The 24,502-nt window shown below is 43.7% G+C and overlaps 1 protein-coding gene across 1 annotated transcript; it reads left to right on the plus strand.

Moving 5' to 3' along the window:
• Positions 1-1,263: 1,263 nt before the first annotated feature.
• On the plus strand, positions 1,264-24,502 carry FAM89A (family with sequence similarity 89 member A). Its single transcript, XM_053298098.1, has 2 exons — positions 1,264-1,736; positions 16,519-24,502. The coding sequence occupies exons 1-2, from the start codon at positions 1,464-1,466 to the stop codon at positions 16,675-16,677; spliced, it is 432 nt and encodes a 143-aa protein (XP_053154073.1). The 5' UTR covers positions 1,264-1,463; the 3' UTR covers positions 16,678-24,502.

Raw genomic sequence — 24,502 nt, forward strand, 5'->3', positions numbered from 1 at the left:
TGATATGCTCCTGCATGTGTGTCATTGACAGGCTATGTAAGACAACCAAGATCACATAATTACCCAGACCCAAATGTGATATATTTTAATACAAATGTTATCCTTATCTAAGTTAATTTACTTTTCGATCATTCTATCAGAATGAGATCTTTCTGAAACAACCAGTTGGGAGGTTTAGCAGATTTCAGTTTTAATTTTGTGTTAGCAAACATATGGTAACACACATTCTGTTTTAATTATCACAACTGTGAACACCTATGATGCTTAAGGCACCACTTCCATGATTTTAATTTGTATGTCTACCTCTGTATTTCTGCCTCTCAGAAAATAGAAGTGTCAGACACCAAATCGAAATTCAGTGCATCTGATCATGGTTCTGGTGCTGTGGGATTCAGCACATGTTTGCTCCTTGTTTGTCCAGACAGCTTGATTGCAACACTATTGGGGAATCTTGGAGAGTTCAATGTAGTTTACACAGCTCTGGCTGTGGTATTATCCTGGGTATTTCCTGGGAGATTAGACCAGAGGGGAGCTCAGGTGACAGGGCTAAAAAACACTGCCAGGCTTGTACACTACATTTGGAATGAAAAGTGACACCCCACCATCACCAATTTATTTAATAATGCAGGTTGAAGGTCAGAACATGGTGCCCCCTTAAACCTTTGTAAGCTTGAAGCATCTGCTTCATGTTGCTTCATTGTAAAGCCAGCTAACCCTTTCTAGCGAAGACCTGTGTAGCTAAAAAAAAACAGGCGCAAGGATAGATCGCTTATTTGTTTTGGATTCCTTCTCTCCCCTCTCTGTCAGTTCGCATCCCTTATCATTATAGGTCTGTTGCCCCTAGATGAAGAAAACGAGCGAATTTTCCCTTCTCCCTAAAGAAGCACCCCATGATTTAAAAAACTTTTTATAGTTTCGTCTGCATCTCCGCCCTGCCCCATCCCCTCTTACTTCAGGCCTCTACCTAGCTGAAGAAAGCGTGTTATAACAGTTCTATTTGCAGAGAGCTCTATACAAATATCGGTTTGGATATTTCACATTCAATTGGACTGGATTCGATTACAAATCTCTTCCCCACCCCCCTCACATCCTCCCCTCTTCTTTTATTGCAAACCAGCCTGCCTGAAGCAAATGAGTTACCGTTTCCTTCTCTCTGATTTGCAAGCATTCTGTGTAACTCAAAGGCTTACCAATGGCTGTCATTTCATTTGCAGGGCAATCATTCGCCCCCGTCCAGCCCCGCCCCGCTACTTTTGCCTCAACTCGACCCAACTCCTCCTCCTCCTCCTCCTCGCCTTTCATGCCCGGTCCCTGCTGCGAAGGGCGGGGCGAGGCCGGCTGAGGGGGGCGGGCCCCGAGGAGCAGAGCAGACAGAGGGAGGCTTTTTGCACGGGCTGGCGAGGCGGCTCTTGTTTTCTCGCTCCGGGTTGCTCAGCTGTCCTGAGGCGGCCGCCGGCTGAGCCATGAGCGGGTCCGGGCTGCCGGGGAGCGGCGGCGGGTCGGGGTTACCTCCGCTGCCCAAAAGCCTGAGCGGGCTGCTGAATTCTTCCTCCAGCGGGGGCGGCCCGGGCGGAGCTGGGGGGCGCTGGCGGGACCTGGAGCGGCTCTATGCACAGAAATCCCGTATCCAGGACGAGCTGAGCCGTAGCGGAGGGGGAGGAGGGGGGCGAGGATCGCCGCGGCCGCCGAAGCCTCCCAACCTAGACGCCGCGTTGGCCCTGCTCCGAAAGGAGATGGTGAGTGCGCAGAGGGGCTGGCGGCGGCAGCCGCCGGGAGGGAGCTGCTCAAGGAGTTCCTCGATTTTGTGTGGATGTCTCTGTGTGTCCTTCCCCCCCCCCTCCTCCCTTTTGCATGTTCTTTATCTTCTGTATGTGTTACTTCGTAGAACTCCCACCCCCGCCCCGGAGCCAGATGTTAGTCCCAGGTCCTGATGACAAGTCTCTAGCTCCGTTCTAGTGTTCAGATCCTGACTCTGACCATGTGTGCCGCGAGTTTTCCTCCCTACCGACGACTTCTTCCCTCACGGCTGCTAACACGTGTGTGTATACGGGAGGGACAGGCTCTTGCCCGTCCCTGCTCCAGTGCGATGCACATAGCTGAAAACTTCCAAACTATGCACACTTACGTTTTGAAGGTGGACCTGTAAAATCCATTGCATAGCCATCTAAAAATGAAACCTGTAAAATAGTTCCTTCTGAGTAACTGCAATACTGCTCTCTTAAGTATCTCTTTTCTGGACAGGTTTGATCCCTAGTATCCCTTAATATAATATAAACTGAACACTGAAAATACACCACCATACTTAACTAATAGATGGAAGCCACTTCTAGTGGATGGGGAGCTGGGAAACTCTTGTGTCACAAGGGCACTTACAGATCCCCTGTGGATTTGATGCTCTGTTTAGCTTTGCAGCGTGTGAACATATGGAACTGCCTTAAGAGTGAGTCGGACCTTTGGTCCTTAGCTTCTTTGCACTGACTGGCAGCAGTTGTACCAAAGTTTCAGATGCAGACCTTTCCCAGTCATGCTTGGAGATGCCAGGATTGCCCCTGGTACTTTCTCCATGCAAAGCATGCGCTCTGCCACTGTGAATGTGAAATGCTGAGGAAAGCTTTGGCCTGACACACAAAACTAAGTGAACATGTTCTCCATCTTCTCATCTTGCCCCACCCCAGTTAACAATGCTGCTCTTGAGGTGCTGCTGCCAGTACTTTAGAACTAATGACTAAAAGTGTGAGATGTAAGCCAGGAAGTCATAATGGGTTCTACACACAATATAAATGCTAACTTGGCAAAGAGGCACCTTTTAACGTGGTGATTCTCTTTATTTAGCGGGGGGAGGGGAGTAACTGGCCCTATTCACCCCCAGCATAGTGACTGTTGCTGGTGTCTATCTTATGTTTCTTTTAGATTGTTAGCCCTTTGGGGACAGGGATCCATCTTATTTATTTATTATTTCTCTGTGTAAACCACCCTGAGCCATTTTTGGAAGTGCAGTATAGAAATTGAATGAATAAATAATAAATACTTTAGATTTCAATAAAATGCTGTTTCACCACATCACTACCACCCAAATCAAAATTCCTGTTTTCTAGCGGCGCCAGGAGTCAAAATCGACTTGATGGCACATGTTACCTTTAATAAGAGAGGAGCCTGGAAGCTATTTTAAGTGGAACTTAGTAATGTGGCCAGGGCATGGACACACTCAGTAAGAGTTCTTCCTTCGAAGAACAGATTTCAATATCCTGTGACAAACTGTTTTTAAAACCCTTGAGTTTCAAGAGTAGTTTACCATAAGACAGGCAGGGCTGCCGTTTTGGAAACATAATCCAGTGCCTTCTTGAGCATGTGGAAGTACTTGTGCTGCTGTTTGCATCTAGACTTATGGTGGTTTTCCAAGTTTTTATCCCAACAAACACCAGTTTGGGGATTGTGACTGAAACATTCCTCATGTGGTAGAAAGCAAAATATAGTTAAAAATGAAAATACTGTAACTCAGCAAGCCAAAAAAGACTTAACAGGCCCCGATAAGATCTGAAATATGCTTTCAAAATGCATTCTTTAATAGTCTTCCCCCTTCCTCCGTTAAAACCCACTTCTTTCCCTGTCCTCTAAGTTTTCTTTTAAAATAAGTAAGATTTTAAAGCTTAAAGGATGTGGTTTACTCTGAGTTCCTCTAGAAATTTTGTTTTAGCTGAAACTCATATTTCATTCTGTTCTCCTTTAGTGTTCATAGTTGCAGATTGTACGACAGACACACACAATTGATCCTCAGCATCTGGTTTATAAATGTGTTTTGTTCTGCTTCAGAAAGTGGAACTTGGCTGTAGCAGGCTGTTTCTTTCCCACCCTCACTTTGGTTTCTCTCCTGAAATGTGGGTTAATTGGCTTGATGGGCTTTCTGCTTCATCCATGATGGTGCTTTGGATTGTATACCAGACTGCTTATGCCAGTGAATTTACATAGGTTATAATTTTGAGTAATAGAGCTACTTTTCTAGACTGAAAAGATAATTAGTCATAGAAATACTGCCAGATGAGAGAAGAAACGTATGCAGAATGGCTAAACTCATTTTAAAAACCAAATATGGCTTTTAATGTCTTAAACTATATTTAATTAACAATGAGTTTTTTTCATTGCCCCCCAAAAGCTTTTAAAAATTCCATAGTCTAAAGGGTTTTTGTATTTGAAGTAGGACTCTTCAGTACACATGTCTTTAACAAGGGAGAGAATGAGGTTTAAAACTAAACAAGCTATTTTGCCCTCAGTAAAATAAGGCTTAATTATTAGGTACTGAACATCTTTGTTTTTCATCTGTGACATGAAATTCTTAAAGGCAACAGTGATTTATGCCTGTCTGGCACACACCCCTGCTTAAATACTCTGGAGATGTCTTTTTGTCCTTTTCTTCTGGAGGAAGGAAGTTGTAATGACTGATAAGCGTCCTTAGAATTAGGCTGTCAGAGCTCATGAATATGCACAGCATGTGATCACTCTAAACCTGGCTATTTCAAGATGTGCTCTTTACAGTATATTTCTCTTTACAGTATCTAGTGGGATAGTAGGGATGTGCAGAACATTTTGAGCTCGAAACTTTCAGATTCTAAACAGGCTGGTTCTGTTTTGAGCTGAGTTGGAACATTCCAAGTGTTCCAGGCATCGTTTTGGAGGCACGTTTTCCCATTGCTGACTGGTTTTGGCACTGGCTTGCAATCTCCATGCTGCTTCTCGTACAGATCAACTTGATTTGTATGATAACAAGCCAACCAATAGGTAAGGAGATCACAAGCCAATCAGAAGCCAGTGCCTAACCAGTCTGCAAGGGGAAAACAGCCCTCCAAAATGGCGCTCGAAACTTTCTGAGCTCATTCTGTCGGAACAACCAGTTTGACTGGTGGTTCCGACATAATGTTCTGGACATTTGCATTCTATTCTGAGCTCGGTATGGACACAAATCCCATTGTGTGCATCTCTATAAAATAGTGCTGCCAACCTGTGTGTGGTATAGTCTAGATCAGGCCTGCTCAACTTAGGCCCCCCAGCTGTTTTTGGACTACAACTCCCATAATTCCCAGCCACTGTAGCCAATAGCTAGGGATTATGGGAGTTGTAGGCCAATATCTGCAGGAGGGCCGAAGTTGAGCAGGCCTGGTCTAGATCCTGTACAACATAGGCTGGGGTTCCCAGCATGTGGTACTCCAGCTGTTGATGAACTACAACTCCCATTATTCCCAGCTATAATTATTGTTGCTGGGGATGATGATCAACATCTGGAGGATCCTTGGCAGGCACATAGCTATAATTGAGCAAAAGGGTTCAAAGAACACGGGCCCCCAGCTCCTAAGGGCCCTCCAGCTCCATCCCTCCCTATTTTCTTCATTATCTCCCTCACTCTGGGGGGCCGCCAGAGAGAGAGATGAACACGGGCCCCCTCTTCCCTAGCTACACCCCTGATTCCCCTGGTCTAGATTCTAGGATATGATGTACTTTGCTCTTCCAGCAGGACATCAGAATAATATCACTTTAAAACAGTGAGAATGTAGTAAACACTCCTAGCAACCATGGGAACACTGCCAACACACACCCTTAATGATGTGGCATGCCAACAATATGTTTGCATTAGCAATGCATGGAAGAAACCAGTCTGCTCATAGATTGATGATGGGAAGGTAGAACAGGCCTTGACAAATTTTCTTTGGCTAGGAGCTAGACTGTTCTGTGTTGCATGCAGGGGTGCATGGGGACTTACTGCTCATCCCTAGCAATGCCCTCTGCATTATGGGGCAGTAGCCTCCCCCAGCTTCCTCTTCCTGGTTGCATCCATCTGGCTGAGCCATGTGAAGGACTGATATGACTAGGAGGAGGAGTGAGCAAGCAAAATGGGGGTGGATTGCACCCCCTTCCTTGGGTTGGGTTGGTCTGTTGAATGCCTGAGCATCTAGAGACCACCAGGAAGAGGAGGGAGCAACCTGCTCCTGACTTGCTTGCTCACTCCTGGTCACATCCATCCATCACCTGGCTCAGAAGCCACATTTAAATTTCCAGGCATGCCACAGAGGAGTGCTCCAACCACACAGATAGCAAACCCATGTCATGGGACATTTGCAATCCCCCTGGAGCCCAGGCCATGGGACCAGCTATATAAACAGGACTGAGGGAGATGAAATTCATAGCTCTGAGGAGTGATTATTATTTCTGGCTCCTGCCTTCTATACCAGCAGATCTTGTTATCCATCTCTCCCCTCTCCAGTTCATCTAGTCCAGTTCTGTGATTTATCACACCAGAAATATCTGGGTGGGTGATGAACTATTTGAAGCCCGTCTCCTTACCTTGTTCTGCAGCTCAAGTGGCCAAAAGGTGCAGAAGTTTGCAGGTGAGCAATCTGAGTGCAGGTGAGGTGGGGTGATGGAGAATCTTCAGGCACCTCTCGCAGTGAGAGTGCCATTCTGAGGACGGCTGAAGTGAGTTATTGAATGTGCCAGAGGAAGGATACATATCTGCTAATCCCCATTCACACCAAAGGTTCTTGTGTCTATATTTGTTGAACTGCCTTGAAAGAGCCAAAGGAGATACAGGGCCAGTAAGGAATACTAGTCTGCAGCTGCAATAGAGTTGCTGTATCCAGATAATTTGCTCGTGGTAATGAGCGAGTGATTGAGAGAGTGGTGCCACCTGGGTATTCTTTCATTTCACTTCCCTTTTGACCATAGATCTTATGGCAACATACAATTTTATTTATTTATTTATTTATTTATTTATTTATATGCTGCCCAAAACTTACATCTCTGGGAGGCTTACAACAAGATAAAAACAACATTAAAACATTAGTTAAAAACAAAAACAAGAAATTTAAAACACAACAATTTAAAATTTTAAAACAATATTCTAAAACAACATTAAAAGCAATCAGAACAGTATCAGTTAAAAGCCTGGATGAACAGATGTGTCTTTAAAAAAATTGTCAGAGATGGGGAGGCTCTTATTTCACTAGGGAGCGCATTCCAAAGCCTTGGGGCAGCAATGGAGAAGGACCGTCCCTGAGTAGCCACCAGACGAGCCGGTGGCAAATGCAGACGGACCTCTCCTGATGATCTCAGTGGGCGGTGGGGTTCATAACGAAGAAGACGTTCTCTTAAACACTCAGGGCCCAAGCTGTTTAGGGCTTTATAGGTTATAACTAACACCTTGTATTTTGCCTGGAAGCATATCGGCAGCCAGTGTAACTCCTTCAATACAGGAGTAATATGGTCTAGATGTCCCAGAGACCAGCCTGGCTGCCGCATTCTGAACCAACTGTAGTTTCCAGACTACGTACAAGGGCAGCCCCACATAGAGCACATTACAGCAATCCAGTCTGGAGGTTACCAGCAGATGTACCACTGTTTTTAGGTCATCTATCTCAAGAAACGGATGCAGCTGATGTATCAGCCAAAGCTGATAGAAGGCACCTTTGGCCACTGCCTCAACCTGGGACACCAGGGAGAGCCTTGGATTCAGAAGCACCCCCAGGTGGCGTACCTGTTCCTTCTGGGGAAGTGTGACCCCATCCAGAATAGGCACATCAAAATCGTCTCCTGAGTTTCGACCCCACACAATGAGTACCTCCGTCTTATCTGGATTCAGTCTCAGTTTGTTATCCCTCATCCAGCCCATTACTGACTCCAGGCAGGCATTTATAGAGGTTATGCGTTCTCCCGATGATGCTGACATGGAGAAATAGATTTGGATGTCATCAGCATACTGATAACACCCTGCACCAAATCTCCTGATGATCTTTCCCAGGGGTTTCATGTAGATGTTAAACAACATTGGAGACAATACGGAGCCCTGAGGCACACCATACAAAAGTTCAGATTTTGAAGAACAGCAGTCTCCAAGGGACACCATCTGGAACTTGCCTGAGAGGTAGGAGCGGAACCACTGCAGAGCAGTGCCTTTCACTCCCAACCCCCTCAGACGCTCCAGACGGATACTATGGTTGATAGTATCAAAAGCCACTGGGAGGTCCAAAAGGACCAACAGAGTCACACTTCCTCTGTCAGTTGCCAGTTGGAGATCATCTATCAGGCCAACCAAGGCAGTCTCCACCTTGGCAGTCTCCACCATAGCCAGTGTGGCAGTCTCCACCATAGCCAGTCCGGAAGCCAGTTTGAAATGGGTCTAGATAATCCTTTTCCTCCAAGATTGTCTGGAGCTGGGAGGCCACCACCCTCTCAATTACCTTGCCCAGCCATGGAAGGTTGGAGACAGGCCTGTAGTTACTCATCTCTGAGGGATCCAAGGTAGGCTTCTTCAGAAGCAGTCTAATAATTGCCTCCTTAAGACTAGAAGGCATCCTACCTTCCCTCAGAGACACATTTATAATCTCTGCTAGGCCTTCTACAATACAACAACCCCCCTGCCAGATAGTATAAGCCATGTCAGGCAAGGGTCAAGAGGACAGGTGGTGGGCCGCACCGTTCCAATCAGCTTGTCCACATCCTCAGGAGTCACAAACTGAGGGTTTGTTAAACCAATAGTGGTTTAAAATAAAACCCCTTTTTAAACAGTTTGCAGTAAAATGGCAGCAAAAACAAAATTATCAGTCCTGCTGAGCAGTCACAAAAAGCTTGGTTGAACATAAAGGTAGTTACCACCAGACATCTAAGGACCATCTGAATGGATGGTCCTTACCCAGAAGAAGGAATATGGGGAGGGAGTTCTGTAAGTGAAGTGCTACAACCAAAACAATCTATTAAATGCACCTTTTTAAGGAGGCTTTTTAATGTTCCATTATTGTTTTGTTATATCTGGTAGGTTCTTTAGCTTCTTTAGCTTTTTGTAATTTTCAGTTTTAATTTGAACCTAATAATTGTGGTTTTTAACCTTTAAAAAAGTTAGTTAATTTTATTACTTTTATTATATCTGTGTCTAGCTTATTGTTGTGAGCCACCCTGAGCAGTAGTACACTGGAGGGGTGGGGTATAAATATTCTAAACAAAGAAACAAACAAATATTCCTGGTAGTCCCCACCTTGCCTCTGAAGGTGATGCCCCCAATGACCACGTTTCAAAAGGCACTTGTTGGAGATACTGTGTAGTCCATTGAGACAACACTCACCCATCCCCTGTCGGGAGTTGCAGTGGAACTCCCATCATGCTCCACATGTGCAGGTGCTGGTTTTTGCAAGGCAAAGCAGGTAATGAAGTTCAGCCAAAGTTAGAAGTAGGGTGTCTGGTGTTCTCCAACGAAGGTCTTTACTTCCTGTTGCCTTCATCAGTGTATTGTGGGAGATTACCTGCATGTGTGGTTCATGGTCAACAAGGGCCTCCCCACAGAGCATGCTTGCCCTTTGCCTGTCCTGGATGGAGAGACTGCCATTAGTTGTTAGGGGAAGAAGGGCTGTTCAGCCAATATACAGTTTCAGTATATTTCAAGGAATGGGAAGGAACATGAAAGAGATTTGCAGCAGGCCTACTTTGAAGCATGGAATTTCCCTGCCTTGTTCCGCTGTGTCAGGTGCTTTGTCCTGCATCCAGAGTTGGAGGAGCAGAGTTGAGATTCCTGTTTGTTTCTGTCTTGAGTCCTGAGGCATTATGACGGAAAGGTTTCTGAGGAAAGGAGTGTTAACGCTAGTTGGAAGTACATGTTATTTGAAGGACATATTGGCTGCTGTTTGGGCACATTCCTTTTTTGTGCCAAATGCTTTCTCACGTAGGGATGTTTTCAGAATTTCTCTCTGCTAAGGGTGTTGAGGTTCCACTTTACTGGATATGTTTACCGGAGAAGAACTCAGAATGTTAGAATCTATTATTTTCCCAAAGGTACATTTATTTAATATTCTGTCACCTTTCCTTAGAAAAATAGCAAAAGTTAATTAAAATGAAAAGAGATTCACCAAGAGGCAGTCAAGATTATTTGTTTAATAGTTTTAAATTGTTTTATATGAGCATTTTAAAAAACCTATACTTCTAATAAGCTAGGAATAGTGTATTTTTATTTCCTAGTTTTTCACATAAGCTCAAAGGGTAGGGGATTTTGTCTGTTTAATTACAATGGTCAGGCACATGTGGGAAATCCTTCTTTGACATTCCAAAATCTGGAAATCAAATCAGTCAGAACCCAAGGGATATTTAAATGTTAGAGCAATAGCAGGGTTCTGCTCATCCCTACTCCCACCCAAGTCCCCACTTCTGTTATGTATGTTCACTAGGCATGGGACCAGAGTGGTGGCATGCCATTCACTGTGCCCTTTTATCTGAGAGATGCACTTCTTGGTGGAGGCTTACATACTGGTGGTGGTGGGGTTGCCCTGATTGGCTGAGTAGTTGGAATTCTTTGCTCTGTGAAAAATATTAGTTAGAGTGAGAAGAGTTGGAGAGGACAGTGATTTCAGGACTCTCCATTAACTTTGGGAATGGTTTAGCTTGGACAACCTCTTTTTGTCAGTGTACTGTTACTGTTGCTTTGTCCTGAATCATTCTATGCAATCATCTCATACCCCCTGTGGAGAATCTGGGGTGCAGAACCCTGGTTGTTAAAGCCTCTACACCCTGTGATTCCTCCTGAAAGAGTTTTTGTTGCTACCACATAGGTTGGCCATATGTGCTACCCTGAACCCGGAACGTGCTACTGGGAACATGCCAACAGTGACTGGGAGTTGCAGGACGAAATCAGGGAGGCGTCAAGGAGAGGCAGGGCTGTAATTATGGGTGATTTCAACTACCCACACATAGACTGGGTAAATTCACATTCGAGTCAGGACAAAGAGGTCAAATTTCTAGATACGCTAAATGACTGTGCCCTAGAACAGTTGGTCATGGAACTGACGAGAGAGAAGGTGACCTGGGATCTAATTCTGAGTGACACCCAGGACCTGGTGTGTGATGTCAGTGTCATTGACCCTTTAGGGAACAGTGACCACAGTGCCATCAAATTCAGCATACATGCGGGGAGAGAATCACCAAGGATGTCTAACACAGACATTTTGAATTTCAGAAGAGGAAACTTCTCCAAAATGAGGAGTATGGTGAAAAGAAAGCTGAGGGGGAAACTCAGGAGAGTCACTTCGCTCCAGAATGCATGGAGTTTACTCAAAACCACAATACTAGAAGCCCAGTTAGATTGTATACCCAAAAGGAGGAAAGGTACCACTAAGTCCAGGAGGATGCCAGCATGGCTTACGGGTACTGTCAAAGAAGCCATAAAAGGGAAGAAGACTTCCTTCCAAAATTGGAAGGCCTGTCCAAACGAAGAGAACAGAAAGGAACACAAACTCTGGCAAAAGAAATGCAAGGTGACAGTAAGGGAGGCAAAAAGAGAGTTTGAGGAACATTTAGTCAAAAGTATCAAGGGGAATAACAAAAACTTCTTTAAGTACATCAGAAGCAGGAAACCTGCCAGGGAGGCAGTTGGACCATTAGACAATGAGGGAGTGAAAGGGACTATTAAGGAGGATATGGAGGTTGCAGAGAAGCTGAATGAGTTCTTTGCATCTGTTTTCACGGCAGAGGATACTGAGCATATACCTGTTCCTGAACCAGGCTTCTTAGGGATGGAGGCTAGAGAGCTGAGTAAGATAGAAGTGACAAGGGATGATGTTCTAAACTGTCTGGAAAACTGAAAGCTAACAAATCACCAGGGCCGGATGGCATCCATCCAAGAGTCCTCAAAGAATTCAAATGTGAAATTGCCGACCTCCTTGCTATTTAACTTATCCCTGAAATCGGGCTCTGTACCAGAGGACTGGAGAGTAGCAAATGTAACACCGATTTTCAAAAAGGGATCCAGGGGCAATCTGGGAAATTACAGACCAGTTAGCCTAACATCTGTTCCAGGCAAATTGATGGAAAGCATCCTCAAGGTTAAATTGTAAATCACCTAGAAGAACAGGCCCTGCTGGGAGAGAACCAGCATGGCTTCTGCAAAGGTAAATCTTGCTTCACCAACCTTTTGGACTTCTTTGAGAGTGTCAACGAGTGTGTGGATCAAGGTGATCCAGTTGACATAGTCTACCTGGACTTCCAAAAAGCTTTTGACAAAGTTCCTCATCAAAGACTCCTGAGGAAACTTAACTGTCATGGGATAAAGGGACAAGTACATGTGTGGATTGCTAATTGGTTGAAAGACAGGAAACAGAGGGTAGGTATAAATGGAGAGTTTTCCCAATGGAGGGAAATAAGAAGTGGGTTCCCCCAGGGATCTGTACTGGGACCGGTGCTTTTCTAGAAGCAGGAGTAAGCAGCGAGGTGGCCAAATTTGCAGATGATACCAAACTCTTCCGGGTAGTGAAATCCAAAACAGATTGTGAGCAGCTCCAAAAGGATCTCTCCAAACTGGGGGAGCAGGCGACAAAATGGCAAATGCGGTTCATTGTTAGCAAGTGTAAAGTGATGCATATTGGGACAAAAAAACCCAACCTCAAGTATATGCTGATGGGATCTGAGCTGTTGGTGACGGACCAGGAGAGGGATCTTGGGGTTGTGGTGGACAGCTCGTTGAAAGTGTCGACTCAATGTGCGGCAGCTGTGAAAAAGGCAAATTCCATGCTAGGGATAATTAGAAAGGGGATTGAAAATAAAAGGGCTAACATTATAATGCCCTTATACAAAACTATGGTGCGACCACACTTGGAGTACTGCGTACAATTCTGGTCACCTCATCTTAAAAAGGACATTGTTGAACTGGAGAAGGTACAGAAGAGGGCAACCAAGATGATCAGGGGCCTAGAGCACCTTTCTTATAAGGCAAGACTACAACACCTGGGGCTTTTTAGTTTAGAAAAAAGACGACTGCGGGTAGACATGATAGAGGTCTATAAAGTCATGCATGGTGTGGAGAAAGTGGAGAGAGAGAGAGATTCTTTTCCCTCTCACACAACACTAGAACCAGGGGTCACTCGATGAAATTGATTGCCAGGAGGTCTAGGACCAACAAACGGAAGTACTTTTTCATACAACGCGTGATCCACTTGTGGAACTCTCTGCCACAGGATGTGGTGACGGCCAACAACCTGGATGGCTTTAAGAGGGGTTTGGATGACTTCATGGAGGAGAGGTCTATCAATGGCTACTAGTCGGAGGGCTGTGGGCCACCTCCAGCCTCAAGGGCAGGGTGCCTCTGAGTACCAGTTGCAGGGGAGTAATGGCAGGAGAGAGGGCACGCCCTCAACTCCTGTCTGTGGCTACCAGCGGCATCTGGTGGGCCACTGTGCGAAACAGGACGCTGGACTAGATGGGCCTTGAGCCTGATCCAGCAGGGCTGTTCTTATGTAACCTTGCAAACCTGGGAATGTTCAGGCATACAAATATGGATATTCTTCAAAGCCCAAAGGAACCCAGCAATGGCAGGAGAGAGGGCATGCCATCACCTCTTGCCTGTGGGCTTCTCAGAGGTGTCTGGTGGCCCACTGTGTGAAACAGGATGCTGGAATAGATAGGCCTTTGGCCTGATCCAGCAAGGCTGTTATGTTCTTATTTATTTTTATTATTTATTTAACATTTGTCTACTGCCCAAAACGCAGTAAAGATCTCCTTGAGCTCTTAACTCCACCCCACCCCCCCACACAAATCCCAGGGACTTTGTATAACATGTAGCCAAAGTGGGCATCAGTAGGGTGAACATGATATCAAATCCCACACAATAGAGTATTTATAGTGTAAAAAAAATTTTTTTTAAGAAGTTTATTACAGTAAAATAAAAGAACAGAGTTCACAGGCAAATAGGAGAATACAAAAGAGCATCAAGCATTCCTTCCTACTTCCTGGTCTAGCTCTTGCCAGGAGGTCACAATTCTTGGTTCCGAAAAGGATGGATTCAGAATCTCAGGCCTAGAAACATGATTCTAGAAGTTATTTGTCCCTCACCGGGAGCAAAGGAATGAATCTTATATTTTATCTCTCAAAGAGAATGCTAAGCTCACCCCCACACACAAACCAGATTTTTGTTTGAAGTTCCCCATTATCTGGTTGTCTACCACCTCAGGTATATGAAAATCCTTCGCTAACAGGATTAAGTGTAGATGGAAAATACTCTTGAGTGTGGGGCAGAGGAAGAGTCAACCAGTCTTTAATCATTACAGCAACATGCAGACATATTGCAGACGAAAGGAGGAGAAGTATTCTTACACTTGCATCCAGGACTCTTGTCTGTCTATCTTATATACTGCCCTATTTAAAATCTCAGGGTGGTTTACACTTTAAACAAATGGCGACGAAAACCTAAAGATCATATAAAGCAGATTAAAATGGTCATAAATAAAACTTTAAAACATCATCTAGCTAATTAGGTATGAAAATATTAGGCCAGCAAGTATGTGTTTGCCTCGCCTCCGAGTGGAGTTTTAAAACCACAACTGAATTAAGATTCACACAGTAGGTCTAAAGGAAGCCTTTTCTCCTCACCCTCCATGTTGCCTATTTTTGCCAGTGTGCTATTTTCAAACTCTGCTGACCAAAGGGGACTTAACTGATATCCATCCTATACCCTGGTATACACCTCTGATCAGCATAAATGGAGTATAGGAAGGCACTGTAAATGTGTCTCTTTAAATCTGCAACTGTAGATTAGTTTTAGCAGCACTAGTAGTAAAGATAGCAGTGCTATATTTATGGGATCTAAAAGCCTAGCTGCTGTGGTGTCTGTTAAGTGTTGAGATTATATCTCAAAGATAGGGAACTAATTAGATGGGAGGATCACACTTCTGCCATAAATATTTTATGGCTGAGGTGTCTTTTGGATGGGAACTGAAATTGCATGCTCCCTTGAGAACTTCCTTGATACCTAAAGGTAAAGTTGTGCCATCAGGTCGGTGTTGACTCCTGGCGATCACAGACCTCTGGGGTTGTCTTTGGTAGAATACAGGAGGGGCTTACCATTGCCATCTCCCACGCAGTGTGAGATGATGCCTTTCAGCATCTTCCTATATTGCTGCTGCCCGATACAGATGTTTCCCATAGTCTGGGGAACCTACCAGTGGGGGATTCGAACTGGCAGCCTCTTGCTCGCTAGGCAGGTTACTTCCCCACTGCACCTAGCCTCCATATTTTCCTTGCTCCTCCTACACCTACTTCTTCGCTCTCCCCCCTCCCCCTTTTGTTTTTCGCTTGTCAAATTCTGCTGTAGCCGAACACTTCTCCTTAAAATGCCTGTGAGGAGTAACTAGGACAGAGCTATTGTGATAGCTGACTGCTTTCTGCAGGAAGCAGCTTTTTCTAAGGGCTCTTTAAGGGGCAAACGAGGCATGATCTAGGTCAGAATTTTTGCTGGTTTCCTATAGGGTGATGGAGTCTGTGGAATTTAAAGTGCAGCATGGATGGGATGTGGAATGGTGTTCTTTTCTCTCCCTTGAAGCTGCTTATCCTCAGCTGCTGCTTTCCTAATTGGGCTTCAGAGTCAGAAGTAGCCCCCACCAGGGAAAAAATGGCTGGGGGGAGGGAAAGCACTCCCCTCTTGTCAGTCCGCACCACATTTCAAATTGCACCTGTCCCCTCCCCACTTCATAGGAAATCTTTGACCTGATTCTGATGCAGGTCTGTCCCCACCCAGAGGTAAAGTAAAGGTAAAGTTGTGCTGTTGAGTTGGTGTTGACTCCTGGCACCAACAAAGCCCTGTGGTTGTCTTTGGTAGAATACAGGAGGGGTTTTACCATTGCTTGCTCTCACACAGTGTGGCCTTTCAGCATCTTCCTATATTGCTGCTGCCCGATATCATTGTTTCTGGGAAACATACCAGCGGGGATTCAAACCGGCAACCTCTTACTCCCTAGGCAAGTTACTTCCCCACTTTGCCATTAGGTGGCGTTACACCTAGATAGTTTTGGAGCTTGGACCTAAAAGCCTTTGAAGCCCCCCCCCAAGTTAAACATCATCACCTGTACTCCCCCCCCCCAAGGCCCTTAACATTTCCCCATCCAACATATTTTTTTCTCCACTCCCCACTCTGTCTCTCAAGCACTCGGCACAGGTCATAATCACCCTCAACTGCCCAGCGCAGTCCGGGCCAGTGGCAACAACCCCACCCAGGACAGACTAAAGAGGATTTTGGGGGCCCCATGGGGAGTGGAGACCCTGGACGTTGGCCCCAAAGTCCAGGGGTAAGAGCACCACTGCCCCCACCATGTCTGGTTCCCCCATTGTGAGCCCTTTTGGGACAAGGAACCATTGTTTATTTTTCTGTGTAAAGTGCTTTGTGAACTTATTTTGTTGAAAAGCAGCATATGAATATTTTAATAATGATTAAAGCAAAGCATCAGCTGATGATTACATAGATCTTTTGCTATGAAAGAGGGCATGGTACCATGACCCAAGCATCAGGAATGTGTTGCCACACTACATCCTGTGTAAGGCAGCTTTTTTCTTGTTCGTCCAGTAGGGTGGACTCTCTCAAGTAATGTAACTATCCTGTTGTATTGTGTAATTGTCGGGTGCAATGCTGATCTTGTGGGTTAAATCCACTGGAGCTGGAGAGGGGAGAAATGTGCAAGAGCCAGTTTCTTAGAAATAAATACTAATGTGTGTGTTTTTCCCCTCTTCTATAAGGTTGGCCTCCGGCAGCTAGATATGTCATTACTGTGTCAGCTCTACTCTCTTTATGAATCTATTCAGGAATATAAAGGTGCCTGCCAAGCTGTATCAAGTGCGGACTGTGCATATGCCCTGGAAAATGGATTTTTTGATGAAGAGGAGGAATATTTCTAAGGATACAGTGTCAATCCCAACAGCAGTGTGTGGATGGGGCTTGTATTTGTGAGATCATCGGTGTCTAAATGGAACTCTTAAGTACATCCTCGCCTTGTGCTGGAAGAAAGACGCTCTGCTACTGTGCAACCCATTTACTTCTGGCATGCTGTCAACACACGTTATACATTGTGCGAGTTCTACTTCAGGGAAGCAACGTGCGACAACCTTTGAAGAGTCCTCAAGCACGTTTGGCAGGACATGTCAGTATAATTTGTGCACTGGGTGTTTCTAACTTGCACATGTTGGCAAATAACTTTCTATATCCATAGCTTGGATCATGCAAGAAAGCAATTACATCCTGAGTATTCTGAAGTGTAAAATGGTAGTTAATATAACTCTATGGAGTTCATGCATTTTAATACATCATGAATCACCTTTGAAATTGTTCATCGTCTTTTTTTTTTTATGACATTAAAAACGGAGATCTGTAGGATTCTTGTATCTCAGTCCCAGTAATGGACTCTGGAACATCTTGAATTTACTCTAATAGCCTCTTTATCATATTTTGAGTTCCAAAATTTACATTTTAAGTGAAAATAGACTTTCCCTCCATTGATACAGTTCTTTCCCTTTACCACCATATGTCAAAATGAGTCTTGTTTAAACCAGTATAATCTAAACTTGTTTTGTAAAAGTTTGTATTTCTTACTCAAATACAGTAAAAGCAAGTTGGCAGTCTGCCTCATATTGTGTAGCTTGCAGCAGCACAAGCTCACACAAATATAATTTAGTTACTTGGCATACAACGGGTAGTAACATGAAATGTCATACGGACTGAAACAGCAATATTTTATACTCATTAACATGCTTGGAAGGTAAGCTGTGAACTTGTTATAAATCTTTGAAGAATTGACGTTCTTTACAAAGAATTTGTAGAGTATTGTATGCAGCCTTGTTTTTATACTACCATAATAGAAAGCAAACTTCTAGTATAATTTATTAAACTTTTTAAGATTAACTTATTCTTACATTGGGGTCTCTGTGTATACATTAGTGTTTGGAATCAGCAAAGGGCTATAGCCTGCCTTACCCAAGGACCAACTCGCCTTACTGGATTTTCCATTTAGGAATTTGCAGAATAACTATGTGTAGGGTAGGAAACCTATACGTAGTGTGTAGATAATCCTACACACTAGTTTCATGCTATGTATAGATGTGGTGAGAAGCTGATTGGCTGTGGCTATACACACCTGTGTATAGATGTGGTGGAAAGCATATGTGCACAAATGTACACATGTAGGAGGAAAGTGTCTTCCCTGAAAGGATTTGGTACATGGATAACTAATTCTCTGAATTTCAGTATCAAAAAACCACTGGAATGTTTTATTTTGGGGAATTCCGATAAATCCATGTTCTGCTTTAAAAAAAAAAAAGGCTTTTCTGAAGCTGGACAATTCAACAGCTTTTTCTAAACTTGTTTTACACATATTCCAAACTAAATCTAATTTGTGTACCCCTGAGTCTTGCTATGTTGCCTCATAGTGACTGTGTGTGTGTTCATGTTCCTGGGAGGGATGAGTGAAGTACACTGGGAGGTATACTCCCAGTAGGGTCACCCAAAGTGCAAAGGTCATCCCAGCTACCCAGCTGGGGTAAGCAAGCAGGCACCTATATTGGGCAGCAGTGATATAGGAAGGACAGTCTCTTTGTCACAATGACAAAGGCATCATTTCATACTGCGCAGAAGAAAGCAATGGTAAACCACTCCCGTATTTTACCAAGAAAACCACATGGATAGACAAGATAGAATGACTGTCGATGTAGTGTCTGATGATGGGCTCCTCAGGTTGGATGGTACTCAACATGCTACTGAGGAAGTGATCTTGAGAATGTACCCACTATTTTCAAGGAGAACACCAGGAACCACTTTGATGTTCTGATTAATAGTGAACCAGAGGAACTGTGGAATGAAATCAAAGAAGTTAAGGACGAATGTGAAAATAGACTGCCAAAGACCAAAAAACAGAAGAAAGCAAAAAGGATGTCAGAACAGGTGGTGGAAATTGCCAAGAAGAGGAGAAAAGCCAAAATAAAGAAAGAAAGACCTTATGAAGGAACTTATGGGGAATTTCAGAAAGCTGTTAGAAGAGACAAGGAGCAGTACTACAATGACATCTGTAAAGACCTTGAGGATGGAATAGACACGGAAAACAAGGAAAAGTTTTCCAAAAGATCTCTGAACTCAGGAGGTTCCAACCTCTAATTGGTTTAAGGGATGCCAAAGGACAGATAGTAACTGATTCAGAGAAGATCAAACAGAGTTGGAAGTATACTGAAAATCTGTACAGTAGGGACGTCAACATCCAAGATACTCTAGAAGATATTCCCAACTTGCAAGAACCTCTGGTACAGGAAGATGAAGTTGGATCAGCTACTCTGGTCAAGTAGGAAGGCTACAGGAATTAAAGAAATAGCTACAGAAATGTGGCAGGCAACAGAAGAAGTATCAGGCAAGGCTCTAACCAAACTATGCCAGCAAATTTGGAGAATGACACAGTGGCCAACAGAATGGTCAGTCTACATACCCATACCAAGGAAAGGAGATTTAACTGATTGTGCAAACCATTGCACAATATCCTTAATTTTACATGCTACCAAAATAATCCTCAGGATCATCCAACACAGATTAGGGCCCTACATGGAAAGGAAAATGCCGGATGTTCTAGCTGGTTTCAGAAAAGGCCGAGGAACAAGAGACATTATTGCTGATGCACACTGGACAATTGAGAAAGCCAAAGAATACCAAAAAAGTCAATATGTGCTTTGACTACAGAAAAGCCTTTGATTGCATTGACCATGTCAAATTGTGAAATATTCTTAGGAAAATGCAAACATAACTTGTCCCCTTAGCTAAGCAGGTAGCACCCTGGTTGCATATGAATGGGAAACTAGAAGTGTGAGCACTGTAAGATATTCCCCTCAGGATGCAGCCACCACAGTGGGAAGAGCAGAAGGTTTCAAGTTCCCTCCCTGACTTCTCCAAGATAGGGCTGAGAGAGATTCCTGCCTGCAATCTTGAAGAAGCTGCTGCCAGTCTGTGAAGACAATACTGAGCTAGATAGACCAATGGTCTGACTCAGTATATGGCAGCTTCCTATATTCCTATCTCATTGTTCTGAGAAACCTGTACACAGGACAGGAAGCCATAGTCCAGACGGAACATGGTGAAACAGACTGGTTCCAGATTGGCAAAGGAATAAGGCAAGGCTGTATACATTCTACTTTATTCAACTTATATACTGAACATATACTGAGAGAAGCTGGATTGGAAGATGAGCGTAGTTTTAAAGTTGGAAGAAGAAACACCAATAACCAGTGCTATGCTGATGACACTACTCTGATAGCTGAAAATGCAGAGCTGTAAGCTCTAGTAATGAAAGTCAAGGAGCACAGTGCAAAAAATGGGGCTATGACTAAACGTAAAGAAGATTAAGCTAATGACAATGGGTACAGCAACCAGCCTCAGAATTGACAATGAAAACATTGAAGTGGTAGATAGCTTCTGCCTCTTAGGATCAACCATCAACAGTCAAGGATCCAGCAGTCAAGAAATATGCTGCAGACTTGGACTTGGTAGGGTTGCAATGAAGGCCTTAGAAAGGATATTTAGATGCTGTGACGTGTCTATACCTACAAAGATTAGAATCATTTGAACAATGGTTTTTCCTGTGACACTCTGGATGTGAAAGCTGGACTCTGAAGAAGCAGGGTAGAAAAAGTATTGACACTTTTGAACTTTGGTGCTGGAGAAGACTTTTGAGGATACCATGGACAGCCAGGAAAACAAACAAATGGATCATAGAACAAATCAATGTAGAACTCTGACTTGAGGCACAAATGACCAGGTTCATACTTCAGACACCTTATGTGAAAACCCAGCTCCCTTGAGAAGTCCATAATGCTGGGGAAAGTTGAAGAGGACAGCTGGATGGATGGATGGACTCGATTATGACAGCAATGAATGCACCACTGAGAGACCTTAAAGGCCGAGTTGAAGACAGATCATCCTGGAGAGAATCTATCTATGTGGTTGCTAAGGGTCGACACCGAATTGACAGCACTTAATCAGTCAATCAATGCTTCACCAAAGTGTTCTTTTGGAAGTAATTTCTACACATTTCTCTTTGTCTTACCTCTTTGATGTGCATAATAATCCTTCCCCATAGCCCATAATGTTGTTTCCATCATCCAGCTAACCAATTTAACAGGATCGCTCAGTTAAATCCATGTGTAAAGCAAGTTTAAGAGATACCCATATTGTCCTAGTTGGAGCCAAAGAGATCTGTTTCACAAATGGAAATCAGTCCCATCTGTACTGCTTATTTTTAGCCTACTTTCCAGTAGGCTTATGAGATCACCTGGCTTTTTGTGTGTGTTTGTCCATATGTCCACCCCCGCATCAACTTTGCAACACCTGGACCTATTTGAACCAAATCGGGTATAGTTGTATGGATACCTCAACGGCATAGTTTGTGATGTCATTCACCCTGCTCCAAGATGTCGGATGTGTGAACTTTTGAGGCACCTGTGGGCTAACTTGTGAACTGCTTAACTGATTTGAACCAAATTTGCTACAGCTGTAGGGATACATAGGGATGCTCTAATGGCGTGGTGTGTGATGTCGTCCACTCCAGTTCAAGATGGCCACATAAACATCTGAGGTGCAAAAACGGGCTAATTTGTGGACTGCCTAACCCATTTTAACCAAATTGGGTACATTTGCATTGAGTGACACACAAGGACACCTAAGTGGAATAGTCTGTGGTGATGTCATCCACATCAATTCAAGATGGTGGATGTGTAAACTTTTGAGGCCCAAGTGTACTAACTTGTGAACAGTCTAACCAATTTGAACCAAACTTGCTACAGCTGTATGGGCACATAGGGATGTCCCAATGGTGTAGACTATGATGATGTCATCCACCCCGATCCAAGATGGTGAACATGTGAACTTTTGAGGCACAAGTGCACTAACTTGAGGACTGTCTAACTGATTTGAACCAAACTTGGTACAGTTGTAGTGAGTGACACACAGGGACACCTCAATGGTGTAGTTTGTAATGATGTCATCCACCCCGATCTAAGAAGGTGGACACATGAACATTTGAGGCACAAGAGATCTAACTTGTGGGCCTTGATTTGAACCAGATTTAGTCCAGTTGTAGAGACAGTGAAAGGAAAGTAGGCTGATAAGTTCTTACTAGAACAACTTGTGTCTTTTTGGCTGCAGTTCTTTGCATGACCTTCAGTGCTCTTCTAGATGGTCCCTCAACGTCCAAGAGAAGTATTTCTGGAATGCAAAGGGCTGCAGCTGGGATTTTCAATTTCTGCATACTGTAGGGTTTTGGAAGAATCCTGGTATGTGTACCAAGCAGTACATGCAATCCCAGCTTTCCTGTTGGTTCTTGACTTTCTTAAGGAAGTTATTCTGAATAATGTAAATTGAACCTCAGAGCAAGTTTTCATTTGGGGCATGCAGAGAAACTTTTGCTGACTGAGAAGGTTTGAAGGGTTAAATGCTAAAGGCTTGGCAAGGTTCACATCTGACACACATGAACTTTCCCTAAAGTTCAAAGATTTAATTCTGGATTTAATTTCCCTGTGTTGGCTTCCTACATCAATATCTTTAGTGAGCCACAATAACAAAGAAAATATTCGGGAATAGTATGACCAAAAGATCTTGTGTGGACTTCAGATTGGGATAAACGGTTAGATTGCTAGAGTCCAGAAGAGCTCAACTGCTCAGTAGTATAGGCTGCAGTTTGAGATAGACTTCTAAATTGAATGGCAATTAAGAACCTTCATCAGTTGCCACCTCCACCCTTCGATACTTTGTAATAGTTATAGCTTGGTATAATTTGAAGGTTTGAGATTTGACTATGACACAACAAGCAGTTGCTATAAGGTATTCCTTCTGTTTCAAAACCAAACAAAATCTTCTCCACTGCTTCAGTTGCATAATGCCTTTTAGAGGCATGGCTGAGCAACTCCAAAATTGTTTACTGTCCTGTATTGATTGCTTTTAATGGATGACATCTCCAGCATTCTTCTCCTAAGCCACATCGATGTAACAAACATGGCTTGCTGCTTATAAACTGTTTCACAATCAAGGCTGTCAGTACAGCACATGCTCTGCTCAATACAGGGTTAAAACTGAATCTATGAATCTCATATGAAAAGGCTGCTTTTCTTTGTGGAGAGAGAACTGGGGGGGGGGGACATCTTTGTCAGACACCATAGAGCATACTGTGCAGGGGCTAGGAAATGGCAAATTGCCATACATGTCATCCACTGATGCATTTGGGTAACCTTTCACTCCTCCTCAGTAATTATCTGAGCTCTATGGTTGGTGCAAGTCAGTACTATAGTTACAAACAGGATTCTAATTACCAGTCAACAGGGGCTATTGAAGTGCCAGTGCATCAGTGTTGTGTCCCAGAGTCAGAATAAGGCTGAGCTCGCACATGTGGGGGTGGGTGGGAAACTCTCCCCTTCTTTGCACAGCTGCCTGCGCTGCCTGAAGATCTGTTCCTATTCTCCATTTCTTAGAGAACACGGTTCTGCTCTTTAACTATCTGGGGAGGGGGGAGCAAGGCATGGCAGTTATGATAGAGGAGGTGGGGCAAGCGACAGCTGGAAAGAACACTAAAGCAGCAGCAGCATTTTTTCATGTGGATTCCAACCAGTACCTGCCTTCAAAAACTGTCATGGCTTCAGGTTGCAAGAGACCCCCTGTTTGGGAATACTTTTGAGTAACGCCTTTTACTAGGGTGGGGGTGGGTGGAGAATGTAGCAAATGTAAATAGTGGAACAAAGACATGCAATGCTGGTTGTCAGAATGAAGCAACATTATATTGATACCTTTTATGATTAGAGCAATGAATTCGTATGCACTTTTATATACAGTACGAAGTATCTAAAAGCATCTGATTCAAATCACTTATTTAAACAGGCCTTTTTCTTAATGATTTCAGCTGCTGAAGAATCTCCTGACTCTTGTTATAAGGAAACTCTGATCAGCAATAGTAGTAATAGGCTATTAACCTCAGAAGATTAATCTTAGTTACTGGATTTAATAAGGGTCTGGCTTAAATCCCTGGCTGGATAGAAACAAGGGGCCCATCTAGCCAGCATTCTGTTGTCAACAGTGGCCTGCCAGATAATTTTTGTTTGTTCTTTTCCTACAAGTCCAACAGTTCATGATATTTTAGGATTCCTTGAAGCAGCTGCAAGCAAGACGTGATTTTGATAACCATCTTGTTTGTACAGAGCATCTGCTAATTACAAGTTGTAGCCGATTTAAGCCACACTTCTCTTCCAGCCGCAAGGCCCTCTAGGTCCTGCCCACCATGTGCCTACCCACCATGTGGCTGTTTCCTAGCCTGTCAGTCAGAACAGGGTTCACATCCGGTTCACTCTTTAGGGTAAGGGAGGGCTGATTGCTACACAAGTATATTATAGCTGAGGGTTAAATGGATGGAGAGCTGCTGGACTCTAAAGCATGTAGGTACTTTGAGACCAATACGTCCTCTTTTACAATAAAAACCACACAAAGGTTACTTGGAGAACAAAACAGGACTGAAAACTGATAAACCCTTTCTAGAAACAAGCAATGATTATCAAGATGTCTAGTGGGTTTTTAAAAAAACATTCTTGCTATATCACGCAAAATGCAGTGTAATACTATAATACTATTTTATACTATTTAAAATAGCCTGGGTACAGTTCAATAACAGTATCCTTTTGAAATGCAATGTGAATATTAAAAAATAGAAATAGCCAA

Source organism: Hemicordylus capensis, chromosome 1 (genome assembly GCF_027244095.1).
Source record: "Hemicordylus capensis ecotype Gifberg chromosome 1, rHemCap1.1.pri, whole genome shotgun sequence".
In the NCBI taxonomy this organism is placed as follows: domain Eukaryota; kingdom Metazoa; phylum Chordata; class Lepidosauria; order Squamata; family Cordylidae; genus Hemicordylus; species Hemicordylus capensis.

Bases quoted from the DNA above. Each gene is read 5' to 3' on its own strand.
- FAM89A (XM_053298098.1), top strand. From the start codon at position 1,464: ATGAGCGGGTCCGGGCTGCCGGGGAGCGGCGGCGGGTCGGGGTTACCT. The intron at 1,737-16,518 runs GTGAGTGCGCAG...CTCTTCTATAAG, and splicing joins CCCTGCTCCGAAAGGAGATG to GTTGGCCTCCGGCAGCTAGA.